The sequence below is a fragment of the Notechis scutatus genome, chromosome 1 (assembly GCF_049901735.1).
Source record: "Notechis scutatus isolate UNSWTSFEM ecotype Mainland chromosome 1, rNotScu1.2, whole genome shotgun sequence".
Taxonomy (NCBI): domain Eukaryota; kingdom Metazoa; phylum Chordata; class Lepidosauria; order Squamata; family Elapidae; genus Notechis; species Notechis scutatus.
In genome coordinates this window covers 241,673,762-241,700,616 of record NC_142009.1, presented here as the reverse complement: position 1 = coordinate 241,700,616, position 26,855 = coordinate 241,673,762, and the positions used below count along the sequence as shown (strand labels likewise).

The following is a 26,855-nucleotide window of genomic DNA, read 5'->3' as shown; positions in this document are numbered from 1 at the left end:
TCAAACTTAGCAAGTTTAAGACTTGTGGACTTCAACTCCCAGAATTCCTCCTTCAGTCATGTTAGCTCAGGAATTCTGGGAGTTGAAGTCCACAAGTCTTAAACTTGCTAAGTTTGAAGACCCTTGGGCTATAGCTTACTAATAATGTGTTTGAGTTATTTACGATCAAAATAACTGTCCCCAGGCACTGTGATTTCTGGATTCTGTCTTATTTCTGGATTTTCCATTGGAGAATTTCTACAAAATATTATCTCCCCCATAATCTTCTGCTCTCTTTCTACTTTGTCTTGGCATTTACCTGGAGACTAGAGTTAGTATAAAATCCACACCAAGTAAGTTATAATAAAAAAGTAGTTGGAGGATGAAGGTAACCAAGCTGGTAAAGGGTGACGTGGGTGATAAAAGATGACCTAGCTTTTCATGTTTTTTGAGGTTCATGATATTGGTAGTAAGTCCTAAGTCTTAATATTTAAATAATGTGCAAACGCATGTTATGTATATAGGCATAATGCCTTCTAGGCAAGTGTCTGTGGTATCAGACAACTTATACACTGTAGAAAACATTCACCATCAGACAACAATCAACAGAAGATACTTTTTTAAACACAAATCATCTTTTTCAGCTCTTTGGCTACTTAACAAAACAAAATGACTGAGAGGCTCAGATTTTTAACATCATGCAACATGCTTTCCATTCCAAATGCTTTGTGAAGTTATGAGCTAGCTCTTTGGGGTTCATGAAAGGGTCAGAACACTTAATTCTGCCAGAAGTTAGATTTCATCTCCTTGCTGCAATTCAATTTACATTTGGGATTTCTTTTAATTTCCTTATGCTCTCCGAAGGTTAGTTTACTAAATCTCTATTAAACAGAATTGTGAAATTCAGTGAATTTATAACTTGCTGGGAATTGTGAGAGGTTCTTTTTAACCACATAAAAATACTGTACTTCCGTATCTGTGGAATTATTCCAGCGTTGCACAAGTTAAAAAAGTAGGTTTGCTTATATATGGTCCCTCCTTATTTATGTAAACATCAGTTTAATGGCAGTTCATTTGAAACAATCTGAAGCTGAGCCTTCTCTGCTTTAGTGTTATTTTGATGGGCCCTATCAAACTGCAATTTCTTTCTCTGACTTTTTCCATCTTATTTTTATCTCAGGGATCCCTAGAAATAAAGAACAAGGCCAAACTTTGACTGGTGTGCAGGGTAAATTTTGTAGCCTTGAACTGCATGCAAAAGTAGCACAGATATGCAGATTGTCCCTCTATTTCCCTGCTCCATTCCTGAGACTGCCCTAGACTGATACATTGATGTATATTGATGTACTGGCAGAGTTGGGATGCTACCAGTTTGGCCTGATTCTCCCAAGGAGGTAGCTCCAAAGATCAGCTGAGACCGAACCTGCTCTTTCTGATGAGCCGCTGTTGGGCCCACTTGCCCACCCATACTGACCTTTATTTCCTGCTTTTAAAGTGCAGCTGCTTTGCGCGGCACAGCAGATTGCAGTGCATCAGCTGTTCAAACCACAGGGAAAGTGCAGGAGGTGAGTAGGAAAGCCTTTGCGCATGTGCAAAAGTGTGCATTTCGCACATGCTTGTGCAAAGTGTGTGCACGCGCAATGTGCGTCCACTAAACCAGTGGTAAACCACTTTGCAACCCACCACTGTGTACTGGGTTATATATTATGAAAATTAACAGATGTTAACATACCCAAACATCTTACTTCCCTATTCTTAGATGTAAAGTAAAGAAAAACATAACTTTACAAAAATGTGATAAAAGTTTTGGCTTACATCAATATTATATCCTGCAGTGAATACATTCAGAGCCACAAATATGAGGCAAAATGACTTAATCATTGATTAGACCATAGGCTTGCTTTCACCCAGAAGGTGGCTTTCAGGTTATCCGAGTAAAGGCTAAGGTTTTTATATATTATCAAATTCAAAATAAGTCCTGATTTGATTGGGGGGAAAAACTGTAGTAGTTGCTGACACAAATCTGATTCTTCAATACCCTTTTAATAGAAATGCAACTAACTTAAAACAATGAAGTAAAACATGTGATTTAGAATATGAAAACTAGAAGCACAGAGGCGATAAAATAACTTGGGTTATAAAAGTGAGTAGAAAGGGAGTGTTCATTCCAACTCTGTTAAGTGGCAGATTCATGGGACAATGACAGATTAATGCGTGTTTTGTGTTTATTTTCATAGTCATAGTGTACACTGAAGATGGTATTTAATTTTGTTCTACGAGGTACAATGATAATAAAGTAAACTAAACATGATACGAAAACTACTTAGAAGTCAAGTACTTAAAATATATATATTCCCATAGCCAAAATATATGATGTAATTAGTGAGCTGTGTGGGTAGTGCCTGTAATTCCTCTCTGGGTATGTTCATGATGTTCATTAGAGCTTTATTGGAATAAATGATAATGATCAGATTGTATATACTAGTGACTGCCCCACACCATAAATACCCATCCCTCTAAAGTTTGGGCCATTGAAAGACCTGAATGACCAAGTTAGATTTTTTTCCCCTAATGATCTGCCTCTATCAATGTGGTTGTCAGGAGGAAAAACAACTTGATAGCATTATCAATCTAATGTTTAGAGGTATTACTGCCCTGGGGTAAAATGTTTTCTAACTGTCTTGTTGGGACATTCAAATTCTTTTTCTTTCAGGTTTTATGGACATTTAATAATGGTATATCTTAGCTATTAAATTCCCATAAAACTGATTGTAGCGTAGCAGTGACTTTCCTGATCTTGAAATAAATAATATATTAAAACAAACAAGCAGAATTGGAATGAATATATGTGTCCCAGGATAATATTGCAGGATCCAATCTGGTTTGGTCACTGAAACCAGAGGTTTAGTTTCCCAAGCTTTCAGATTCATCATGGAGCTAATTTGATAGGAGCGGGTCCCACAAGGCATTCAAATATTTGTGGTACTCTTTTTTTTTTAATTTGTGGGGGGGTTTTTTTATGGAAAAGGGAAGAACAGACCAGAAATGTATGTACTTTGTAATTTTTTCTTTTCATGTATCTATTTGTACAGTAAAACTGTACTGAATGGGGAGCGATTTATATATTGTATGAAAAGAGGGAAAAACCTATGTCTGCTAGAGAGGGGGGAGGGGAGAGAGAGAGAGAGGTGCAAACACACCTCTTGCTCTTAAAATAGCTTCTCTCTTTTGCCCTAATGCATTCTATTTGGTAGCAGCTAATTAAAAATGTAGAGCCCCATTTACAGAATATTCTTTTCCAATGCAATGACGTACTAAAGTTTTACTGAAAATGCCAGAATTAGGGTGGTTTCTTATTCATTGCTTAAGAATGTTGCATACACAAGTGCCATAGGAAGTAAAACACAGCAATATATTGATTTATCCTTTTAAAAGTTCTGTCATCAAGAAACCTTTTAGCTAGTCTGACTTGTTTGGGAGCGGCTGCCCAGTCTTGAGAGAAGGAAATAATGTATTATTCTGTTTATAAAGGTGCAGGAATGCTTTTCTTGAGTAGGCAACAGATTCAAGTAGCTGCTTAAAAGAACTTGCCAATTATGTTTTTCTAGACATAAAGAATTGTGGTTGCTGGTTAATCTAAAAAGGTGTCTACTGCACCGTGGTATGGATAGTGAATGAAAAGAGGGTAACCCAAGAAATGGAAAAAAGCAAAGAAGAGAACTACATCCAACAAGTACTTATTTTATATTTCTTTAAACGTCCACACAGTTTAGCAAGGCATTAATTTTCTACCTAGAAAATAGGTGGAACCTGGCTCAACATTAGTAACTACTAAAGGGATCTTGGAGTCCTAGTGGACAATCACTTAAATATGAGCTAGCAGTGTGTTGCAGCTGCCAGAAAAGCCAACACAGTCTTAGGTTGAATTGATAGAGGGATAGAATCAAGATCACGTGAAGTGTTAATACCACTTTATAATGCTTTGGTAAGACCACACTTAAAATATTGCATTCAGTTTTGGTCGTCACAATATAAAAAAGATGTTGAGACTCTCTAGAAAGAGTGCAGAGAAGAGCAACAAAGATGATTAGGGGACTGGAAGCTAAAATATGAAGAATGGTTGCAGGAATTGGGTATGTTTCGTTTAAGGAAAAGAATGACTTGGGGTGATATTGTAATAGTGTTCCAATATCTGTGGAGCTGCCAGAAAGAAGAGGATGTCAACCTATTATCCAAAGAACCTGAAGGCAAGGCAAGAAGCAATGGATGGAAATTAGTCAAGGAGAGAACAAACTTAGAACTAAGGAAAAATTTCCTGACAGTTAAAACAACTATTTGGTGGAACAACTTGCCTGCAGAAGTTGTAGTGCTCAAACACTGGAGGTTTTTAAGAAGAGATTGACCATTTGTCTGATGTGATGGCGAACCTTTTTGGCACCGAGTGCCCAAAGCATGCGCACATACGCGCGCATGCATGTGCATACCCAAAATGCAACATGCATGCGCCCTTCAATGTGCGCACATCCAGTGCATGCCCCCCATGCATTCATGGCAGAGACCCGAAGACCAGCTCGCCGGTGAAAGGTGCGCGCACATGGGTTTGAACTAGATTGCAGCATCCCCAGTCACATGATCAATATTTGGGTGCTTGGCAACTGGCATGTATTTACGACAGTTGCATTGTCCCAGAGTCATGATTTACCATTCCTAACCTTCCCAGTCAGTATCTGACAAGCAAAATCAATGGGCGAAGCTGGATTTGCTTACAATGCATGATTCACCTCACTCCTGCTGTGATTTGCTTAAGGACCATGGCAAAAAAACCCAAAAACATAAAAACAACCATCTTGCTTAGCAACAGAAATTATCATCCCAACTGTAGTCATAAGTTAAGGACTACCTGTATTCGTTTCTTAGTGCTTAAACTTCATAAAACAACTGAGAATATAGCTAAGTTGGTATGAAATGCCATTTAGACATAATAATATTCCCAGGAGAGCAGTTTTTTGAATCTCTCCAGGCTCTAAGGCAAATACATCAGTATATGAATCAATATTACAAAAGCTTAGGAAGTAGAGAATCTTGATTCAAAATAAAAACTTTTGAACTGTCTCATAATTGAGTTCCCCTGAAGAAAGTTGTTGTGATGTGCTTCAGTTATAGCATGACTGGGAATGTGGTATCAAAAACTGAGGAGCAGCTATTCATAGACACTAAGATGTAGTTAACACTACTCAATATATGAATTAAAAGTACTTATCAAGCCATGAAAATATACCTTAGAGAACACTGTAATCTACGCCTAGCAATGCATGATTTATCTAGTTTGTTTCTGCTGTCCACCTTCAGGGAAAGATTCCCTTCTGGTGCTTGACAGTCTCTGGAGCAGGAATGGGCCACATGTGGCCCTGGACAGCTAGTAATGCAGCCCCTCAAGGTAATAAAATATATATAAAGGAAATGTGTTATTTATATACATGAAAGATTATGTATTTTATATGTGACTCAAGATAATTTCTCTTCACTCAATGTGGCCCAGGCAAGTCAAAAAGTTGGACAACCATGTTCTAGAGGAAATTATATCCCAAATGAACTAAGCTACCATAAAGCAGGCAATTCAAACTATTTAGCAGGTTGAGACATATTGGCGTGAATTGGAGCCTATCAGAATAGTACAGGCCTTCATTAACAAGAAAAGACAATGTGTAATTGTTTCACAGTTGATGCATTCTAGTTCTATGTAAATTAGTTTCTTGTGTTAGAAATTTAGTTTAACAGTGGACAAATAAGAGCAGGGCTGGATTAGATCAAAGGTGAATCCAGCATTTAATTCCCGTGGTGGCTGATTATTTCCTAGTAGTAGACCCACAAAAAGATGTAACTAGTATATTAGCATGTTCTTGCTCTTGTTTCTTAGCAACTGATATAGTTATGTGAACTCTGATACAAACTAGAATTTTTTGTCGAAAATTCCACTGTTTACAGAGATTCCTTGTATTATTATTATTTTTAATCTCCCATCATTCATCTTGGAATTATGCCTGCAAAATTTCCTGTCCTAATATTTTTTGGATGGGTGAGCTTTCTTAATACTTATATAGTTTTAAACATCTATATACATTCTTTCATGTTTTATTATTATTATTATTATTATTACATTTTAAAAACCTCTTGCATGCTGTACCGTATCCTATGAAGATTAGTGCTCCAGATCACTTCTATTCTGTATCTTTTCTGCTGTAAATACTCTATATGCAATGTAGCAATAAGATCTCTTTATAATAATACTCCCAGGAGGGATTGCAGCAAAAGTCAGTGAAAGTCCATATAAACAGTGTCTATTACATCCACCTTATCCACATAGTTGTTGATACCTTCAAAGAATGGTAACAATATGTGAGAAAGGATTTGTTTGGGGAGAGATCACATCTGTACATCTTCCTATTGCAAATGAATAATATGATTAATTTACTGCTATTTAATTTTTTTAAAAAAACTTTGAACATGGAAATTTAGGATGGCAAGGAGAAGTCTGAACTAGATTAGAAAAACTTTCTCCTTTGATTCCTAGGCAAATATATGCATGGGTCTGGAGTGGATGGATTCACTTAACAACCGTGCCAAGAAATGTCATAAAATGGGGCAAAACTCACTTAACAAATGCCTCACTTAGCAACAGAAATGTTGGGCTCAATTGTGGTCATCAAACTACCCGTACTGCATTCTAACCACTCCATCAACATAGCTCTTAGTTAAGTAGGAAGAGGCAGGGATCTCAGGTATGGGGCAGAGGTGGTATTCAGCAGGTTCTGACCAGTTCTGGAGAACCGGTAGCAGAAATGTTGAGTAGTTCGGGGAACCGGCAAATACCACCTCTGACTGGAAATTTCACAGTATCCTTTCCTTTCCATGCCCACCAAGCCACGCCCACAGAACCGGCCATAAAAAAATTTGAATCCCACCACTGGTATGGGGTGGCGTGCCATAGGGAGATGGGGGAAGCCAGGCTGCCCATTAGCCACGGGAGGGCCGGCAGAAGCTGTATGGGAACTAGGGTTAGTGCAGTGGAGAGAAAAGCTGGGATCAAATTACCAGAGTGACCTGTGATCCCTGCTGGAATCTGCATTGACTTTGTTTATGGGAAACTATCAGGGAAGGCTGCAAATGGTGATCGTGTGACTTTGAATTTTGAAAACTGATTGTACTACCATTTTTTTCAGCACCATCACATATTTGAACAGTTGTTGAATGAATGGATGTAAGCGGAGGACTATCTATAAATCTTTTACCAATAGCAGCCTTAAAAATTACCTTTTCTTCACAAGACCTAGTGGGAGCTAAGAATGGTGAGAGTTGCCTTCTCATAACTTGGCACCTTCCTGAAATGATGTGCTACGATCCATTTTTTATTATTAATAAAAATAAAGTTTGTACATCTTCTGACTTCTGGTAACTGTAGCAAGGCTGGCTGAGGATATTAAAAATTCTAGTCCAGCATACTTGGAGTGTACTGATTTGAGGAACTATAACTTATAATGTACTTTAACTTTGTAACCCTAAAATTATTGTCATGTGTTTTTTTGTATAAATTGGTTTATCTGATGGTTTTTAATAAAGCAGATACTTTCAGAAGAAATTCAGGACAAGACAAAAACATTTCTTCTCTGTCTTTTACAGCAGAAACCAGTACAATGGAACAAAATGAAAAGTAATAAAAAACTTACTCCACAGCAAAAAATTATACATTATTTTTTTTTTGTTATATTTTTGATGTTTTTTACCAGTACAAAGTTAAAGTACAAAGCAGAATGGTGCTTGGAAGTTTGTGAACCTTTTTGAATTTTCAATATTTCTGCATAAATACAGTATGATCTGAAACATGATCTGTTCTCCACACAAATCGCAAAACTAGATAAAAAGAGTCCATTTAAATGAAACAAAAATATTATACTTGTTCATTGTTTTGTTGAGGGAAATGATCCAAGGCTACATATTTGAGTGTGGTAAATGTATGTCAACCTTTGCTTTCAGTAACCGGTATGTTCTCCTTGAGCAGTAATAACTTCAACTTATACATTTCCAATAATTGTGGATCAATCCTGTACATCGGCTCGGAGGAATTGTAGCTTATTCCTCTTTGCTTAACAGCCGCAATTCAGGGGTGTTGGCTGGCTTCCTCAAGAATTGCCTTCATTAGGTCCTTCCATATCACATCTACAGGGTTATTTAACATCAGGACTTCAATTTGGCCATTCCAAAACATTAACTTTCTTCTGCTTTAACTGTTCTTTGGTTGATCGATTTGTGTGTTTTGGGTTCTTGTCTTGATGTATGATCTATTTTCTCTTGAGCTTCAGTTCATGGATAGGTGCCCTGACATTTTCCTATAGAATTTGCTAGTTCAATTCAGAATTCATAGTTTCATCAATGATAGCAAGCTTGCTCAGATCAGAAGCAACAAAGCAAGCCAAAGCCATAATATATATGATCATCATATTTCACAGGTGAGATATGATTCTTACATTGGAATGCAGTTTTTACCTTTCACCAAACAATGTTTTCCTTTCAAGCGAAACATCTATGAAGATTCTCAGTCATCCAGGTTATACCTGTCCCAAAAATGCTTTTTTCAAAAGGTAATTGGATTTTTTTGTTTTTTCTTTGAAGATGTAAGTGAAGCGTCTTCAAAAAAAAAAAAAAAAAAAAACAAGGAAGTCCAGTTGCCTCTTGAAAAATCATCTCTGGGACATTTTCTTTCAAGCCAAAAAGCTCTATTTAATTCTTATCCACTCACAGAACATGCTCTCAGTGGCCTTTTGGCTAATCCACGTGATCTTTCACAAACTGTAGATAGGCTGCAATGTTCTTTTTGGAAAATAGTGGTTTTCTCCTTGCAACTCTGCTATGCGCACTATTTTTCAGTGTACTCCCAATTATGATCTCATGAGCCCTGACATTCCCAATATAAGAGAGACTTTTAGCTCCATTGATGAACTTAAGTTCCTCCCGGAGTTGTTTGAGACCTCCCACAAAATGACATGTTTTGTTCTTGGCATGATCTTGGTTGGTTGATGATTCCTGGGGAGGATAACAATTGTGTGGAATTGCCTCCATTTGTACACAAATTGCTTAACAGAACTGAACTCCCTGGAAGTAGTTAGATGGCCTTTTCCAGCCTGGTGAGCATCAACAATTGTTTTTGAGAGGTCCTCAGAAATCTTTGTTTTGTGTCATGACACTTTTATATAGATGTATTACAAAGATCAGATTTTGATAGAATTCTCTTCTTTAAAAGAGGCAAGACCTTCTACATTCATGCCTGTTTATCATGCCATTGATTGAAACACCTGACTCTAATTTCCCCTTCCAATAAACTGACAAACCTTAGAGGTTAGCTAGCTTTGGGACAATTTCCTCAGTAATAAATGAACAAGTAAAAGCTCTGTGATTCACTTATTTAATTGGTTTATCTCTATCTAGTTTTAAGACTTGTACGGAGAAGAGTACATTTTAAGTAATACTTATGCAGAAATATTAAAAATCCAAAAGGGTTCACAAATCACTGTACATGTAGATAGAATTGAGTGCTTATATATATTGAGGAATGGTATTAATGAAATTTTTATACATGCTTTAAACAGTTATTTGTGCAGGAGGTTAATCATAACATAGTTTAGGCATAACATTCTAGGCAGTGAAGTAACAAATTGCTGCAGGTATCGGCATAGACCGTAGGCATAATGAAGACTAATTTAGATTTTTCAGATAGGTAAGATAAATTAGAACTTCTTAGGAATGTTGTCATAGATATTGCTCGCTTTTGGCATGAGAACTTAGCAGAAAAATAATTAGATACATCTAATGCATTTTATAATCTCTGAATTGTGTAGGTCACTATGGCATGAGGCTGTGCATTTTACATCTCAATATGAGAAAGTGGAGCAAAGAAATATTAAAATTTCAAAAAGGAAAAGAACTACCTGTATTAAACTACAAATATTTTGATTATAATTTGACACTGATCTTACAAACAGTAATGGACTCTGTTTTACCAAAAGGAATGGTTCCAGAATCTTGGAAAGCAGCAAATATTGCTTTAATACACAAGGTCAAAACCCAACATTACTAAAAATTTACCATCCAATATCAATATTAAACAATGCCTATAAAAATACAGCAATTTTAGCAGAAAGCATGAAAGCTGTTGTGAAATAAGTTATATATGAAAAGCAGTGTGGATTTACTCCAAAAGACAACTGACAGACAATACATGTAGTAATCGAGACTAGAATTATGAAAAACTTAATGACAGCAATCTGTTGAGAACCCATTCCTTTTGTTAACCAAATCCTGCCAGTTGTTAGGCAAAGACCTACCCTGATCCAAGCCATTCTGATTTGATCCCTCCCAGCCCTGATAAGATGGCCTCCTGTGCTTCCTCTCGAATTCCCCCACCTTTGTATCTCACTCACCAACATTTCTGACATTTTGGCCTACCCATCTTAAGATCAGTAGTGGTATGCTACCAGTTCGGACCGGTTCCACTGAACTGATAATTTTTTTAAAAGCCTGCGATCAGCTGAGATGAGGGAAAAAATCTCAAGCGCACGAGAGGGGGGAGGGTCGCTCTTAGCTTTTTGTTTCTTCATCATCTCCGCTGATTGGCTTGTTAGGGGTGTGGGCGTTGGGGTGCGCGCGCACATGCAATCCCCCACCAAAATGGTAGTGACTAAGGTAGGATCCCACTACTGCTTAAGATTAGTTATTAGGAATAACTGTATACTGTAGTAGTTTAGTAAATAAGAATGAGGCACAGGTGTGTAGGTTTGGGGTAACATCCATATCCCTCTGAAGATTATGTGAAATTATGGTTCACATATTATTGTTTGCTATATTTAAAATATATTGGGAAGTGAATTAGTTTCCCCATGAGCAAATAAACAGTGATTATTTTTCTTTCTTCCATAATTTGTTTTGGATATAGCCCACATTTGCTGCTGACATGTAAACCAGCATTCCATTTGCTGCTGAAATATTGCACGTTTTAATCATGCAACTTGCTTATTCTTTAGTTCTGCTGCTAGAATGGGCGAGGTTATGGCCCCAGTTGTGTAGATTCCCTGATCTGCCTCCAAGATGGCTTTGTTAAGGACATGAGCCTACTGCTGAGAAGGTGGAGCCTGAAGCAGGATCAAGATGATCTAGTAGGAAAGAGGTGTTCTCATCCAGAACACTGTCAAAACCCTCCATTGAAAGCATTCCATGCTGCATGGAGGAGAGTCTTCAGAGGTTCAGTGCCCTGCAGGGGTCAAGCTGATCTGATGTACATTTCTGTTCTGGCCCCTGGAGAGAAAAAATACTCACCTCATGATGATGATGATGATGATGACGATGATGATCATACACACACTCTTAGATAATACACACATTTGCTTAAACCTGAACACTTTTCAGAAATTGAGCAATTTAATTTTCATATGTTAATCTATGGCTTGTTTAATCAATTTTAGCTATGAATAACATACTAAATCAAGTTAAATAACATTATACCCTAATTTAAATGTGTGAATCTTCTAGGCCCTAGGTTTCCAGAATTCCCATTGAAATAGATTGTATGTATTTATGAAGTTTTGCCTTATTTTGTCTGAAAATGGCAGAATAGAAATAGAATGGAATGGAATGGAATGGAATGGAATGGAATAGACTTTATTGTCACTTTGAATGTACACTAATTGGCATACATTAAAATGAAATTATGTTGCATACAGCTCTCAAAGGGTCTCCATCTCTAACATAAATATAAACATGACTAGATAGATATATTAGATAGATAGATAGATAGATAGATAGATAGATAGATAGATAGATAGATAGATAGATAGATAGAAAGAAAATTATGCACATACCCACATATATTGCATGACATGGAGAAACAGCACAGTCTAGTTTGGATGTATACATGTACATGGTGAGAGAAACAAGTCTTGCAAGTTTACCAGATGGATGCATAGGGAACAAAGCTGTTACAGAATCTGGAAGTCCTGCTAAAAATACTTCGAAACCTCCTCCCAGAGGGGAGCTACAGAAACAGGCCGTGAAGTGGGCGTGTGGGGTCTCTAACAATGCTTTGAGCTCTAAGCACATAGCGCTCAAAGAATCAAATGGGAATTCTTTATATATAATAGTGTAATTTAATGTAACTCTGTAATAGATGGTGGACAAAGTACCTGGCAGTAGTAAACAAAGTAATAAATTGAGGGATAGGTATGTGATTCACTAAAATTCCAAGGGTCAAATTTTATGGAAGGAGTTATGGTTATCAAACAGGTATCCTTAATTAAATGCTTATTCCTCTTATTTGATGAAATGAAACTTTACTTATGTCCAAAATGGGAAAATAAGATCTTCACTCATTTAACTATTTAACAGTGAAGAATGCGGCATTGGTCAAAGAAATAATTCTAGATTCTGTATTCCAAACACAAATGCTTTATAAATCTGTTGCGTAGATAAACAAAATATGACATTCAGAGAAAATCCTGGTTAGAATTTGTATGTAAGTAGATATAGTCCAACATTAGGACAGACTTAATAGCTTTTGGTAGTGTTAAACAGGTAAAGTCTTCCACAAGTTAAGCAAGCGCAGCTCCTAGTGACCATATAGAAACAATGATGTGGTTGTTCGTGCTGCTGAAATACAGAAATAGTTATTGCTTTTCCTGTATGGTTTTTTTGAATTCTCAATCTAGCTTTCAACTGGGGGATTTCCTGATGTTTTCTCATCCAGCAGTGCTGCTTAGATTTTCAAATTTAGCCAAGGTCACTGTTTGTTTGTTTGTCTGCTTTTTTCTGAAAAATTTTCAAGATTGAATCTTTTCAAGATTGGTTAATGGTGACCAACCCAGATTCAATCTCGCAACGTTATCCTGGAACTTGTACATTTGCCTTCATTCGTAATAGAATTTTCCTTCAGTGGACTTTTCAGAGATGTGTCATAGTTTTTTCCTGCATATATCTCGACCAATTCTAAATTTATGGCTCCTGAACTTTGCTCACTGAGCAAATTTTATTATACTTCGGTTATGAATTGTATTCCCAGACACACTAAAGTGCTGGTTCTTCTTTTGTGCCTTTCCTTCAGTATTCTGGTACACCTACTAATAGAAAATTTACTTTGTATATTGGTTCAAGATGCACTCACTGATTTGAGGAAAAGAACTAAATATGAGGACCATTTACTTGTCCACTGCTTGTTAAGAAACTCCATATGTTTATTTGTCCAGTAGGCTGATCATGGGACAATTAGCACAAGTTTTTGTTTTTGTTGTTTACATTTTTGTTGTTTACATTTTTACATTTTGTAAACAAATGTTTTACAAATTACATTTGTAAAAATGTGCATGGCAAATGAATAGGCAACCAGTAATCTAGGTAACATCATTTGTTGTCATAAGAATTAAAGAAGATCCTTCAGTGAGATTGTGCCTTGCCACATAACACTTATTTCATATGTTTCTGGGTAATTGAAAGGGGAACTTCCAATTGAATAAAAATCATATGTTGATGATTTTTTGCAAAGCTTTCAGGGGATTTCCTCTTTTTTTCTTGCTTCTTTGATTTTTTTACATTGTCTTCTCCTCTCTTCCCCTTTCAAATTATCCCGTAGAGCTTCTACTGGATTTTCTTTTCAATTCTATAGGCATATAGTTACATCCTTTACCTCTCAACATTTATAGCTTGAATTTCCATATATTCTTAATTCTCGAGAAACATTTCTTTTAATAAAGCTATAGCTATAAAACCACTTGGGCTTTGTTTCCTTTCTAAGACAATTAACCCTCCTTTTCTCATATTTATAAATATTGGTTTAAAACATGTATGAAGATTGATGTTCCTCCTTTCAAAATTTGGGAGCTAATAGGCCCTTGTTTCTGACCTCATTTCTTCATGGTTTTTGTTTATATGTCAACTTTATAAAGTATTGAAGTAAGAACTGTTTCACAAAGTGAGTTAAATCGTATTCCATGTCAAATAGGGGTAGTCCTCAACTTATGACCACAATTGGAACCAGAATTTCCAAGGCTAAGCAAGGCAGTTTTTAAGTGAGTCTTTCCCGATCTGATTGTTAAGTTAATCTCTACAGTTTTAAGTGAATCACGTGGCTAAGTGCATCCAGTTTCCCCCTCCCCACCATTGACCTTGACGTCGGAAGCCAGCTGGGAAGGTCGCAAATGGTGAACACATGACCCTAGGCCTAGGATGGTACAACCAACATAAATACATGCCTGTTTTCAAGTGCCCAAATTTTGATCACATGACCATGGGGATGCTGCAATAGTTTGTAAGTGCGAGGATTGATCATGAGTTGCTTTTTTTGGTGCCGTTGAAACTTCAATTGATCCCTGAACAAATAGTTTTAAGTTGAGGACTATCTGTACTTCAGTACATACACTTCATTTTCAGAGAATCATGAAGCTCCTAAAATAAGCTGAAAAAGCTATGTAACTATTAAAACTCATTTATTTGTAAAATTTATATCCCATTTTTTAAAGTATTCTCAAGGTCAAAAATAACATATCCTGAAATAAGCTATTTTAGTAACTTGCACAGTTATGGAACTGTATTCATTGAGAATGCTTGTTGGGTACATAATGCTCATTTTTAGGTACAGACATATGGATATGTTAAAACATATTTCCAGTTTTTAACTAAGATACTAAGACTAGTATCTGTATCTAAGAATTAGAAAATAGCATACGGTTGACCAGCTAGAAGGATACAAAGGTTAATTTTGTAGATGAAATTGCAACGTTCTTTTAGTTTGTGGTGAGATGGGGATCTCACTGACATATAATTGGTACCTTTATTTCAGGTTTTATTGGCTTTACTTTATTATTCCAAGCTCCTTATGCTGTACCCTTTTATGTAGTGAAAAAGGTAATATAGTGGAATTAATGTGGATCTGTGATAAATATTTTCTTAATATATATTAACATTTAAATGTCACAAAAATTGAAATAAAGAATTGCCGTATACGGTATAAATATATAAAATATAGCCTACTTAAGATGATTAAAATAACTAAAAAGGTAGAATTAAATTAAATTTCATAACCACAGCACAAATCGGCTGTTTTTAAAACATATAGAAAGATTTAGCCTAAGATTTTTCAAAAAGAGAATTTTAGAGACAGTTTGGTCTAGTAGTTAAGATGTGAGTTCTAGTCCTGCCTTAGTCAGAAAAGCCTTCTGGGTGATTTGGATTGATCATTCTGTCTCAGCCCAACTACCTTACTGTTGTGCAGAAAGTGGGGAGGACGAAGATGTATTAGGTATGTTCACTGCCTCGATTATTTGTAAAAATAAAGGCAGGAAATAAATCAATCAATAACATTTTACCTCTCCATATAAAGATAACCACTTAATCAAATTTGTCTGGCTGCACTTGGTTTTACCTCCATGGTCAGAAAGTGCTTATTTCCATATTTCATTCTAAGGCACCTTTACAAAATGCTTCATTTATCTTAAGCATTTTGCAGATTCTCAATAAGATAAACTCGCCTTTCATGCCCAAGCAGTATCATCTGCATCTGATGTCAGGCCTTTGTAAATTAAAACAACCTAAGGTTAGAAGGATAGGCGTTAGAGGTAGTCCTTGATTTACACCCAACTGAGCCCAAAATTTCTGTTGCTAAGCAAGACAGTTAAGTGAATTTTGCCCTCATTTTACAACCTTTCATGCTGCAGTTATTAAGCGAATCACAGCAGTTGCTAAATTAGTAACATGGTTGTTAAGTGAATCTGGCCTCCCCATTAACTTGTCAGACAGTCACGAAAGCAGGGGTGGGATTCTACCAGTTCTGTCCACTTCTGTAGAACCAGTTGCTATGAAAAGCAGCAAACAGAGAGCATACATAGAACCGGTTCTACGTCTGCTGCTGTTTTGGCCCACCCGCCCGCCCGGGCTCTTACCAGACCTTTATTTTCTGCGTTTTCAACCGCAGCTGCTTTGTGCGACACAGCTGCGGTTGAAAAAGCAGGAAAAAAGTGCTTTTTCAACTGCTGCGCACCCACGTGCAGTGCTGCTCAGCTGTCCAGGCAGCTAGATGATGATGATATACAGCGCGCAAAATCACCGAACCAGTAGTTACACCGGTCGGATCCCACCCCTGCACAAAAAGGTGATCATGTGACCCAGGTTCACTGTAACCATCATAAATATTTGTCAGTTTCCAAGTGTCTGAACTTTGATCATGTGACCCTGGGTATGTGCAACCGTTGTAAATGTGAAAAAATGTGTTATAGGTCACTTTTTCTAAGTGCTGCTGTAACTTTCAACAGTCACTAAATAAAAGGTTGAAGTCAAGAACTACTGTACTCTGCATTGCTTTAAAGACTTTATTTATTTATTTAATTTATTTATATTGCTGCCTATTCGCCCATGGTGACTCGAGGCGGTTTACAGAATGTAAAACCATATTTTATGGTCCTGAAATGTCTTACGTTGACAGGAGTATGTATATTTGGTTATGGAGAAAAGAAAGTTTGTGTTGAAGCTTAAACCAATCATCATGTTTTTCAAAAAGATGCATTAAAACTTCCTTGTGCAAATAAGTTAATAACTTACTAAATTTAGAAGAGATACCATAAACAAAGTAAGTTAATGCATATGTAAATGATACGTTATGCAATAAAAAGAATTACTACATAAAAGAGTTTTCTGGACAAAATGTTCTTCCATTATAGTTTGGGAAGATAACATATAGCCTATGACAGCAGATAACCTTTTTAATCACTTTAAATGCTAGATGCTTGCAAATAGCAGTAAAAATACTGTCTTGCAACACTCTCTTTAACAATTATGAGGTTATGGAAAGCTACTGTGGGAAGGAAGATGTTGAGGAGAAGGGAATTGTCCAGTGAAAATACACAAGCACAAAGCAGAATATCAGGAATACTTCGACTACTATAATATCAGATCTATTTTATCTCAGATCCATACCCTTTCTATCGATTTTCCCTCTTCCACCCCCAATTAATTTACCAGTGTAGCCTAGATAAATTTCCTTATTAACCTTGTCTCTGGGGTAGAAGGCATTTTGTAGAGGAGGCAGTCATTCTTAGAGATGACAGCGAGTTCACAGTCACCTCACCCTTCTGCCCACAAGTCAGAGGTGATATTGTTTTGAAGTCACTGAAGTAGGAGTAACTGGAAAAGTACATGGTGGCTGTGTCCGTACAACATGATAAAATGAAATTCAGTGCACGTTTTCTTCATATACCTAATGCGCTGTGCCACAGATAAGCACATATTATGACTTACAATAAGGACTAATTTACACAACATGATGAAGTAAAAGGCTGACCTTACAGAACACACAGAACCACAAACTACGCAATCCAGTTTATCCTGTGCAAATCCAGAATTGGCTCCCCCCTCCCACACACACACACACACATTTCTGTATTGCTCTTTATATACAAAATACAGATAGTCTCGAGTTATGATTGTAATGGAGCCTGGGCATTATGGTCACAAGTCATGATAGTCGTTCAGTGAAAAAGCCATGTGATCATCTTGCATAATGGCCCCCACACATGCACTCCCAATATACTAGTTAAGCGGAGCAAGGGGAGGGGAGACCCCAGGAGGCCTAATCAGATCCAAACTTGCTTGCTTCAGGCCTTCCAAAACTTCCACTATCCCCTGAGGCACTCCATGCCCTACTTTCCACCCCTTAGGATCCTTGCAGGCCTTGGGCCTTCTTCCCCATCTCTGGGCCTGCAGACCAGAGGTGGTATTCAGCAGATTCTGACCAGTTCTGAAGAACCAGCAAATACCACCTCTGACTGGAGATTTTACAGTACCCTTCTCCTGCCACGCCCACCAAGCCACGCACACAGAACCAGTAATAAAAAAAAAATTGAATCTCACCACTGCTGCAGACATTTGCTTCTCACTGGGCCATGCAGAGAGGCTCCTCTGGCTGTGTTGGAAGCAGGCTGAGGCTTGCAAGCTGCAATAGCCTCACAGGACTCTGTAGCCTCTGCAACTGGCTTGAGGCTCCCTTAGGTGGCTGAGTTGGGAGCAGGACAAAGGCCTGTAGGGATCTGGTGAGGTAGTATGGGCAGCGGAAACAGGCATGGGGGAGCAGTGTTGCAGCATCCCAGTGATTGGTGCAATGTTGAATGACCATATGGGCACTATACTAGTCATAACTTTGAAACCAGATGATAAGTAGCTTTGGGGGGGAGGTCTATCGTAATTTCAATTTGTCGCTAAGCGACTGGTTCTACCTGTATTAAAAGTGACTAATTAATAACTAAAAAAATGGTGCCAGGGGCATAGTTCCTATCCTTTCAAATACAGTGGTATTTAGGTATTCGTTGTTAATTGTTTCCCGGAGACACAATGAGTGCTGAAAGCGGCTGATACCAAACAAACCATATGACTAATGCTTGACCTTGGGTAGTGAGTCACAAGGCAACTGATACCAACAAGTTTCTAGCTTGCATGTTGAGTATCAAAGAAAGAGTACCAGGATAAAATGTTTGCATCAAAATGCGTTGAGGAACAAATTCAATGAGTTTTCAAAGCAGTTGAGTACTGAGGTACCACTGTATAATCACCTTTAAGAGAGCAAAATATTGTGCAAAAGTCAGGTATTTTAATTTAAAAACAACAAATCAATTAATCAATTTAATTTAAAAACAACAAAGATTTTTTAAAAAATCAACCTACCTGTAGGTGGCACTGACTTTTTCATTTATATAGACAAAGATTGGATTTAACTTTCTGATATAGGCATAACTAACCCGCTTCTTAGCCAAATCATTGGATTATATCAGAAATCTAAAGGCTGATGAGAGCTGATAAGGAAGCATCTTGTTTGTTGATGCATAAAATGTGAAATTTTCTGATCCCTGGCAAGTGATACAGTTTATTATATTAACATTCTTCTATTTGTTGCTTTAAAATGAAAAGCCAAGATAAAAGCGGTAAATTGAATGAGTAAATCAGTGATTTCAAAATTCAAACCATGTGTATGAGGGATTTTGGAGTTGGAGATAAGATTTAACTTTGCAATGTTTATGCAATAAATCCCAGAAGTTAATCAAAGTTGAATAAAATGCATTGCTGAATAGGAAAGAAGGCAATGATGATCCTCTTTCAATGAAAGAGAAAGGCAATATAGAAATGTATCAATACTAAGTTTATTTGTTTTCACTGCATTTATGGTTTTATTCTGACCTCTTGTGGTGTTCTATCAGTAATACATGTGATCATTTCCAGTGTTCTGTGTGCCTTGTGAAATATGAATGATACTATTAATATATTTGAATGTGCATGGATCATTCTCTTTAACACATTACCTCATGGAAGCAGGAACTAAATCAAATGTGAAAGCAATTTTTCAATAGCAAATACAGATTGTGGAAAAGCAGATTAATTGTGTTTTTAGAGACAACGTTCAGATAAGTTTAAGAATGTTAAAGCCCTTATATAAGGAATTCCTAGGCTTTCAATACTGCTGCAGAATCTATAATATTTCTGAGTTATAATTTATCTGAAGTAATAAAACTGCCAAATGCCCAATTTATATAAGACCAGAAACATGGACATTTTTATGTATTTGCAGTACTTTGCTTAGAGAGCTTATAAACTCTGAGTTTCATTATGAGGCCCTGAATGACCTTTGCTGGGCTGAGAATTGTAGGTGTCACTATACATAGTTGTGTATATTTAGTGTTATCAGGACCCAGACTATCCTTTATGAAGAAAGAGAAATGGAGACCTATCTTTGCAGTTTAGATCAGGGATGTCAAATTCAAGGTCTGCAGGCTGGATCCAACCTACAGAGTGGTAAGATGTGGCCTGTGGGGCCGCTCTGGAAACAGTGAAGGACGGGCCCGTGGTGCCTCTGCCAGCAAAAACTGAGCTCAGGAGGGCCGTGTGCAGCCCTCCCAAGCTCTCTTTTCACTGGCAGAGAGTTGCAGGAGGCCTTTGCAGCCCGAAATGGAACTCTGGAGCCCATTTTTGCTGGCACAGCGCTCGGTCCACCATAGGTGCCCCGACACAATTGACATCAAGCTGTCCACACCCAGCCCAGCCTTCTGAGGTCAAACACAACCCTAATGCAGCCCTCAATGAAATTGAGTTTGACACCCCTGGTTTAGATCATACAGAGACAAGTTTTATGTTCAATGTAAAGTGACTTCTTATTCTAGAATTTATGGCTAATATGTATTCCTACCACTTGATTATTACATGAAATTTTTGTTTACAATACAGGTAGTTCTCACTAACTGACCACTTGTTCAGCAACTATTCAGTTACAATGGCCCTGAAAAAATAAGACTTATGACTGGTCCTTGAAGTTGCAGTGTCCCCATAGTTACATGATTGCAATTTGACAACCCACATATATTTACTATGGTTGCAGTGTCCTACAGTTGCGTGATCACCATTTGCAATGTTCCCTGATGGCTTTTAACAAAGAAAGTCAGTGAGAAAACCAGTAGAAAGTCACAAGTCACAGTTGTGTGACATCACACTTAATGACCCACACTTATTTGTTTAATAACCACATGACTGGTATTGAAGTCATAAGTCAGGGCTGCCACATGACATGGTTAACAATCACACCGTTTAGTGACAGAGTTGCTGGTCCCCATTGCAGTCAATAAGTGAGGATTATCTATACTGGATGGTTTCAGTTAACACTATTCAGTAATGTTCAACCATTTGATGGCATAGAATTTAATTTGACATTTGCAACTAATAATTTAACTGGATGTCACTCAAATGGAAACATATTACATGTGAATCTGAATTCCATTTAATACAAGTAGTATTAGTGTAGTCCATTGTGTACAGATTCAAAATATTCTAACATTATGATTTCTTGTTTTACAGGTAAAACTCACTGCTGCATGTAAGTACTATGCTGTTATATATCTCACTTTCAGTATTATGCTTAAAGGTTTTCCCAGAATCAACACTGATGATTCTTATTTGTATAAATACTTAAAACCACATACGTCTATAAGGAATCTAGGAAAGATTGTTGTATTTAACCTATAATTTGAAATACATTGCTCTTCACCATAACAAGTTTATTAGATGTTGAAAGGGTCACATTATAAACTTCTTCTTATACAGATATAGATGGTGACCAGGCTTATATAGTAAGCTAAGCTCTGATTAAGCATGTTTGTTAAAATAAACTGCAGATAGTTCTCAACTTACAACTGCAAGTGAGCCCAAAATTTATGTTTTGGGCAAGGCAGTTGTTAAGTGGGTTTTGCCCATTTTATATGTCATAAATATGTGCCAATTGCCAAGCATCTGAATATTTATCCCGTGAGCCTGGTGATACTGCAATACATATGAAAATGATCATAAGTGACTTTCCAGTGCCGTTAAAACTTCAAACAGTCACCAAATAAGTGGTTGTAAGTCGAGAACTATTGTACAGTTGATTGGGTTCACCTACACTAAATAAATCACATTTATGAATCTTGATACATTGGCTTTGTACTACCTAAATCAGTCTTTTACTATTTGAAGCAGTGGAATATCCATGAGGGTGTAGCATACCCTGTTCGCCCACTCTTTGCATTATATCCTTATATCCTTTGCAAACTGTCTAATGAAAAATGCATTAATGGTCCATCAGTGCCTCCTAATCTTAACAGCAACATGCCTTGTGCAATTCATGATATCTGGAGCTTGTATAAATTGTAAACTGTTTCCCCCCACCAATTAATAAAGAATAATGTTGCACTATGTTACTAAGTTCTGGTTATTTAAAAATTTCTTTTTCTTTTTCTTTCTTTTTCTGTGTAGGTGATTCCGAATGCAGTTCCTTAAACAACCTAACAGTAACAGAAACAACAATAAGGATCCAGTTAAATAACAACTTTACAATAACAAGTGTAACTTTTCAAAATAAATCAAAGGTGGATCTTTCCGAGAATGATTCAATATCTAACCTTTATCCTGGTATTCAGTATATTGTTCATTTCAATAATCCTAATGAAAGTTGCTGCAAATATATTTTTACAAGTAAGTAATGGATTAGAAATTCCACAAAATTAGTTTTCAAGATCATTCTGATAGGATTGTCATTGTTAAATTTTAAGATGAGATAAAAAATGTATAGTGGGTGATGGAAGGAAAATCCGTCTAGTTCAGTTCCAAAGCTGGGAGAAAGAGGCTGGAAATAACACAGAGGCTGGAAAGAAAGATTCTGTGAACAGAACCACCAGGGTTTGTGGTTCTGGGGCAGCTGACCCAGAATCACGTACTATCAGACTTCCTTTGGCTATCTACGCAAAATTAAGACTTGCAAAGATACCAAATGTTATATATTGTAGCAAAGTTCATGAAGCCATTGTGAAAGAATTCCAGGAACTAGGTTTTTTTTTAAGTGCAAGCCTTATTTATAATGCAATCAAAGTTCAGATTTTTCTATCTTTTCCTCTACCAACATGTTTTAATCAGATAAGCCATTCTTTGGAGTCTTGGTACTCTCAGAGGGCACCATGGGTTCCATTGTTCAAGCCTGAGCTACACATATTGTCTCCTGGGTGGGGAGAAACAATATCTACTTGTTTGATACTAGCTTGATCTAGTATCAGGCTAGTTGCTTCTGACTGTGTGAGAAGTGATTCTCATAATTAACATTGGCCAAAGAAAGGTTTTGAATTAGCTGTTATGTTCTAGCACACAGCAAACCAGAATCCATCTACTTAAACAACTGCCCCCCACCTACCATATCTGTTGATACAACCATTCATTAACTGTTTGTGTTCTAACTTCCAAGGATTTTGGTGTGTGAACTGTAGAGTTTTTATTGTCTATCCCCTAATAGTTTGGCTCAGAAACTTCTGCTGGCAGAAGAATCTCTCATCCTCTTCCCCTTAATAGCTCTTAATTCTGAGAGATGGAAGACTCTTCCAGAAGAGGCTCCATCTCTCAGAAACAGTTAAGTGGTGATGAGTAAACCATTGGAAGACCTGAAAGACTAGCTCAATGATGGATCATCATGAAACAAATGTGTGGTTGCTAAGAGTTGATACCCATTTGATGACATATAATCAAACAAGCAATAGGGAACTGGAAGGTAAGGTGGAAAAACTGTTACAAAGTACCAACTCCCCTGTTAATCTAGTGGAATTTCCTAAACTAGATCTAAAGCTTCCTCTCTGTCACTCCAACCCATTATTAGTTTTATAGCATTTGTTAGTAAACTGGGGTAGGAATGGTAAAACTAACATTCTTTCAAGACTCATAAATCTCTTCTATTTATTCTGTTAGGTCATTGTCTGTTGCATTGTTACTCAGTGAATTTCCACCGAAAGAAATGAAAGCCAGCCTTTCTCTTGGCTCTCTCTGTTTTAGCAGTTTTCTAAATGTGATCTTAGAACTTGTTGTGAATCCATTAAAAAGGTTCTATTTGGAGCAATTGCAGTGAATTCCTTCATTTCCTGATTCTCCCACCCTCTGGAGACCGCTGTCTTGTGGTCTCCTCATGAGGAACAACTATAAGGAGAACAGCTTGGGCAATCTCAAGTCCTTTCTCTGTCCAGAGTAGTCAATCTCTTTGTAGGCTTCCTGTTTGTGGTTGCAAATATCAGCTCCATTTTCCACAGAACCATCTTCAGCCCACTATCTTCCCTGGAACTCCAGAAGCAAATAGATTTTCCATTATTAAAGAAGGGGCAGATGGAAACCTCCCTTCCATTCAACAAGATCTTGCACAGGACAAAAAATGTGCAAGAATTTAAATCTTGATTTTATAGTAAATAGGGCTTGCATTTGATACATAGTAGTTGCTGGAATTTTATGATCATTTTTCAATATGTCATGGTAACATGAGCCTCATAGATTAATTTGTTAAATTTGTTTACTACATTCTGCTTCTAAAGTCTTAATATGGATGATAAAATGGCCATGCCATTTTAAAACTGTAATAATATTAAACATCCTTTTAATTGCCATACCTTAAAATGGTACCACAGTACTAGAAACAGTGAAAAAGAAGTAACAAATAGTAATCTGGGTTAGTAATAACGTTATGATAAGATTTTAATACTCTGATCAAAGAAAATTGTTTTCTCCATTGAGCTGCTTCAAGCATCCAAAGAGTGGGAGGTGCTTAGTCTCTGCTCGGATAGGCTGGACTTAATTACTAGGACGCTGTTACTCCTCCCTGGCTCCTCCCTAGTGTCACCCAGTTTTAGCTCAGCCTTTGGTTCAATAGGCAGCTTTCCTTGGCCGGAGCAGGAACAACTTTGAGGTTTGATTAGTTTGTCAAATATACTGATTTTCTCCTAAATTTCCTCAGCAAGATCCAACTGCAATTAGAGAGAGAAGCAGTAGGAACAATCCCGGATCGCCATTGGCATTCCGGCCCCATTCGCGCCCATTAGGCAGAGGCTGGGTATCCTGCCATTCTAATTAGGCAATTGCACTAATTCAAAGGACGAGTTTCCTCCTGTGCTTCGCTCCAGCGATCCTCAGTGCCCCTTGCCATTGCATTTCCGAACGTTTTCGCGCTGTTTAAAACAAGTGCGTTTTTTCTCATACTTCGCCAGCGGCGATTCCTCCCCATGGAGAATGCAGGGTGGGGGCGTTGGAGCCCTGATTCTCCCATACCCACCGCTCAATTGCGGGAAAGCCATTTATTGAATTGGTTGGGCGACAAAGGTACTGCTGTGTTTGGCGCCCAAAATACGACTGCGCCATTTTGAACCAGGGACTGTCCGCCATTTTAGCACACATCCCCAAGGCCACAAGGGCCATTAGTACATTGCATCGTGTGGTCTTTGCTGTGTTTTTCCAGCCTACTGTTGAGAGGCTTTAATCCCCTCCAAGCTCTAGACACAGAGCCCAGGGGAAAGAAAAATTCTACTCCCTTTAGCTCCGGTTTGGGAGATTAAATCATTTGTTCTTGTTGGCTGCCCTCACAGTTTACATATAGAGAAACACAGCTTATACAGCCAGCACCAAGGTCTGGGGCCTGTGCAGAAAGCTGTTGAGAGCCTATTAATTGCAAGTGAATTATCCTATCATTCAGCATTCTCAAATCTGGCATACTTGATCTTTATCAGAATATTGAGATGTTAAATCTTTTATTCAATACATTATATATATATATATATATATATATATATATATATATATATATATATATATATCTTTATATAGATAATAAATAAGTTTATTAACACATTGATATTTGAAAATAATAACAGTAGTAGTAGTAGTATAAACACCTCAATTTTAGATATTTCATATCAAAAAAAGGGAGTGAGAGTTGATTGGGTTCCCTGTCCCTGTCGTGGTACAGGACCCCAGACGTGCCAATGCACGTTTTGGCATGTTCGGGTCTTTTCCCGTGTAAGATTGAGAGTATCTCGGCGAAGTTTTGACGAGGTCCCACTCGCCATCTTCAGGCTGGTGCTATCGGCTTCATGCTTGTGCAAGCAGTCCATCTAGTCCTTCGCAATTTCCTTCCTCATATTCAAATGAGAAACATCTTCATACTTACAGAAAACATCACAGCAAAAGCACATATAAACAGACAAGGGGGTACCCACTCAAAACAATTCATGTGGGAAGCAGAGAGACTGTGCCTTTGGGTGGAAAGGAACTTGGACTCCATCACAGCGGAACATATTTTCGGACTGACAAACACACAGGCAGCCTGGCTGAGCAGGGCCACAGTTGACCAATCAGAATGGCACCTGCACCCGGATCTGTTTCAGGAGACGGTTCAGAGATTTGGTCTGCTAGTTATAGATCTGTTCGCTTCTCCCCTGAACTCCCGAGATTCATTTCAAGATACCCATCCCAGGGAGCGGAGAACATCAACGCCCTCCATTGCCAATGGCCCCAGGGATTCCTCTATGCCTTCCCCTCTCTCCCGCTGATACACAAGGTGATCCAGAAGCTGCTGGACGAGAAAGCGGAACTGAACTTGGTGGCACCATACTGGCCCAGGAGGCCGTGGTTCGCGGATGTCAGGGGCCTGTCCATGGAAAATTCCACCACACAAAATTCTGCTCACCCAGGGACCGATCCAACACCCAGACTCTCAATGGCTACACCTAGCCGTTTGGAGGTTGAGTGGAGACATCTAAGAAAGGAGACTTTCTAGGCCAGGGTGATCAACACCATTCAAGCAACTTGGCGCCCTTCTACAAGCCATATATATAATGTCACATGGGCTATCTTTTGTAAATGGTGCACCAAATCCAAGGTGGACCCATTTTTGCTGTCAGTGGCACAAGTTATAGAATTTCTTCAAGATGGTCTCGACAGGAGTCTCTTTCCAAACACTTTAAGATGACAGGTGGCGGCTATTGCCTCGGTGGTGACCTGGGAAGGTCTAACATCCATCTCCCACCACCCACAGATAAAGAGTTTTCTTAGGGGCACCACAAATTTATATCTGCCAGTGATACATCGTTACCCGACTTGGGACCTTAACAAGGTACTCACAGCACTCATGAAGAGTCCATTTGAACCTCTGAAAACTACTAGACTCCATTTTCTCACATACAAGGTAGTTTTCCTCGTAGCTATAACATCAGCACGACTTATCTCAGAAATAGCAGCTTTATCGGCCCAAAAGGACCTCTGTATGTTCCATACTGACAGTGGTTCTTCGCCCAGACCCCAAATTCACACCAAAAGTTAATTCTGCCTTCCACAGGGCACAAGAACTGGTCCTCCCAAACTTTTGCCCCAGGCCTTCTCAGGGCCTAGAGCATCAATGGCACTGACTAGATGTCCGCAGAGCTCTCCGTACGTACTTACATCGAACGGCTCCTTTCAGGAAGACTGAAGCCCTTTTTGTATCTTTT

At 37.9% G+C, this 26,855-nt stretch overlaps 1 protein-coding gene across 1 annotated transcript in view; it reads left to right on the top strand.

Annotated features, from left to right (window-relative positions):
• Positions 1 to 26,855, top strand: part of PTPRJ (protein tyrosine phosphatase receptor type J) — a 100,642-nt gene that overhangs the window by 41,202 nt on the left and 32,585 nt on the right. Inside the window, exons 2-3 of the mRNA XM_026668301.2 lie at positions 20,896 to 20,914; positions 21,829 to 22,047. Coding sequence (XP_026524086.1) covers positions 20,896 to 20,914; positions 21,829 to 22,047 — 238 coding nt within the window. The remainder of the gene's footprint in view (positions 1 to 20,895; positions 20,915 to 21,828; positions 22,048 to 26,855) is intronic.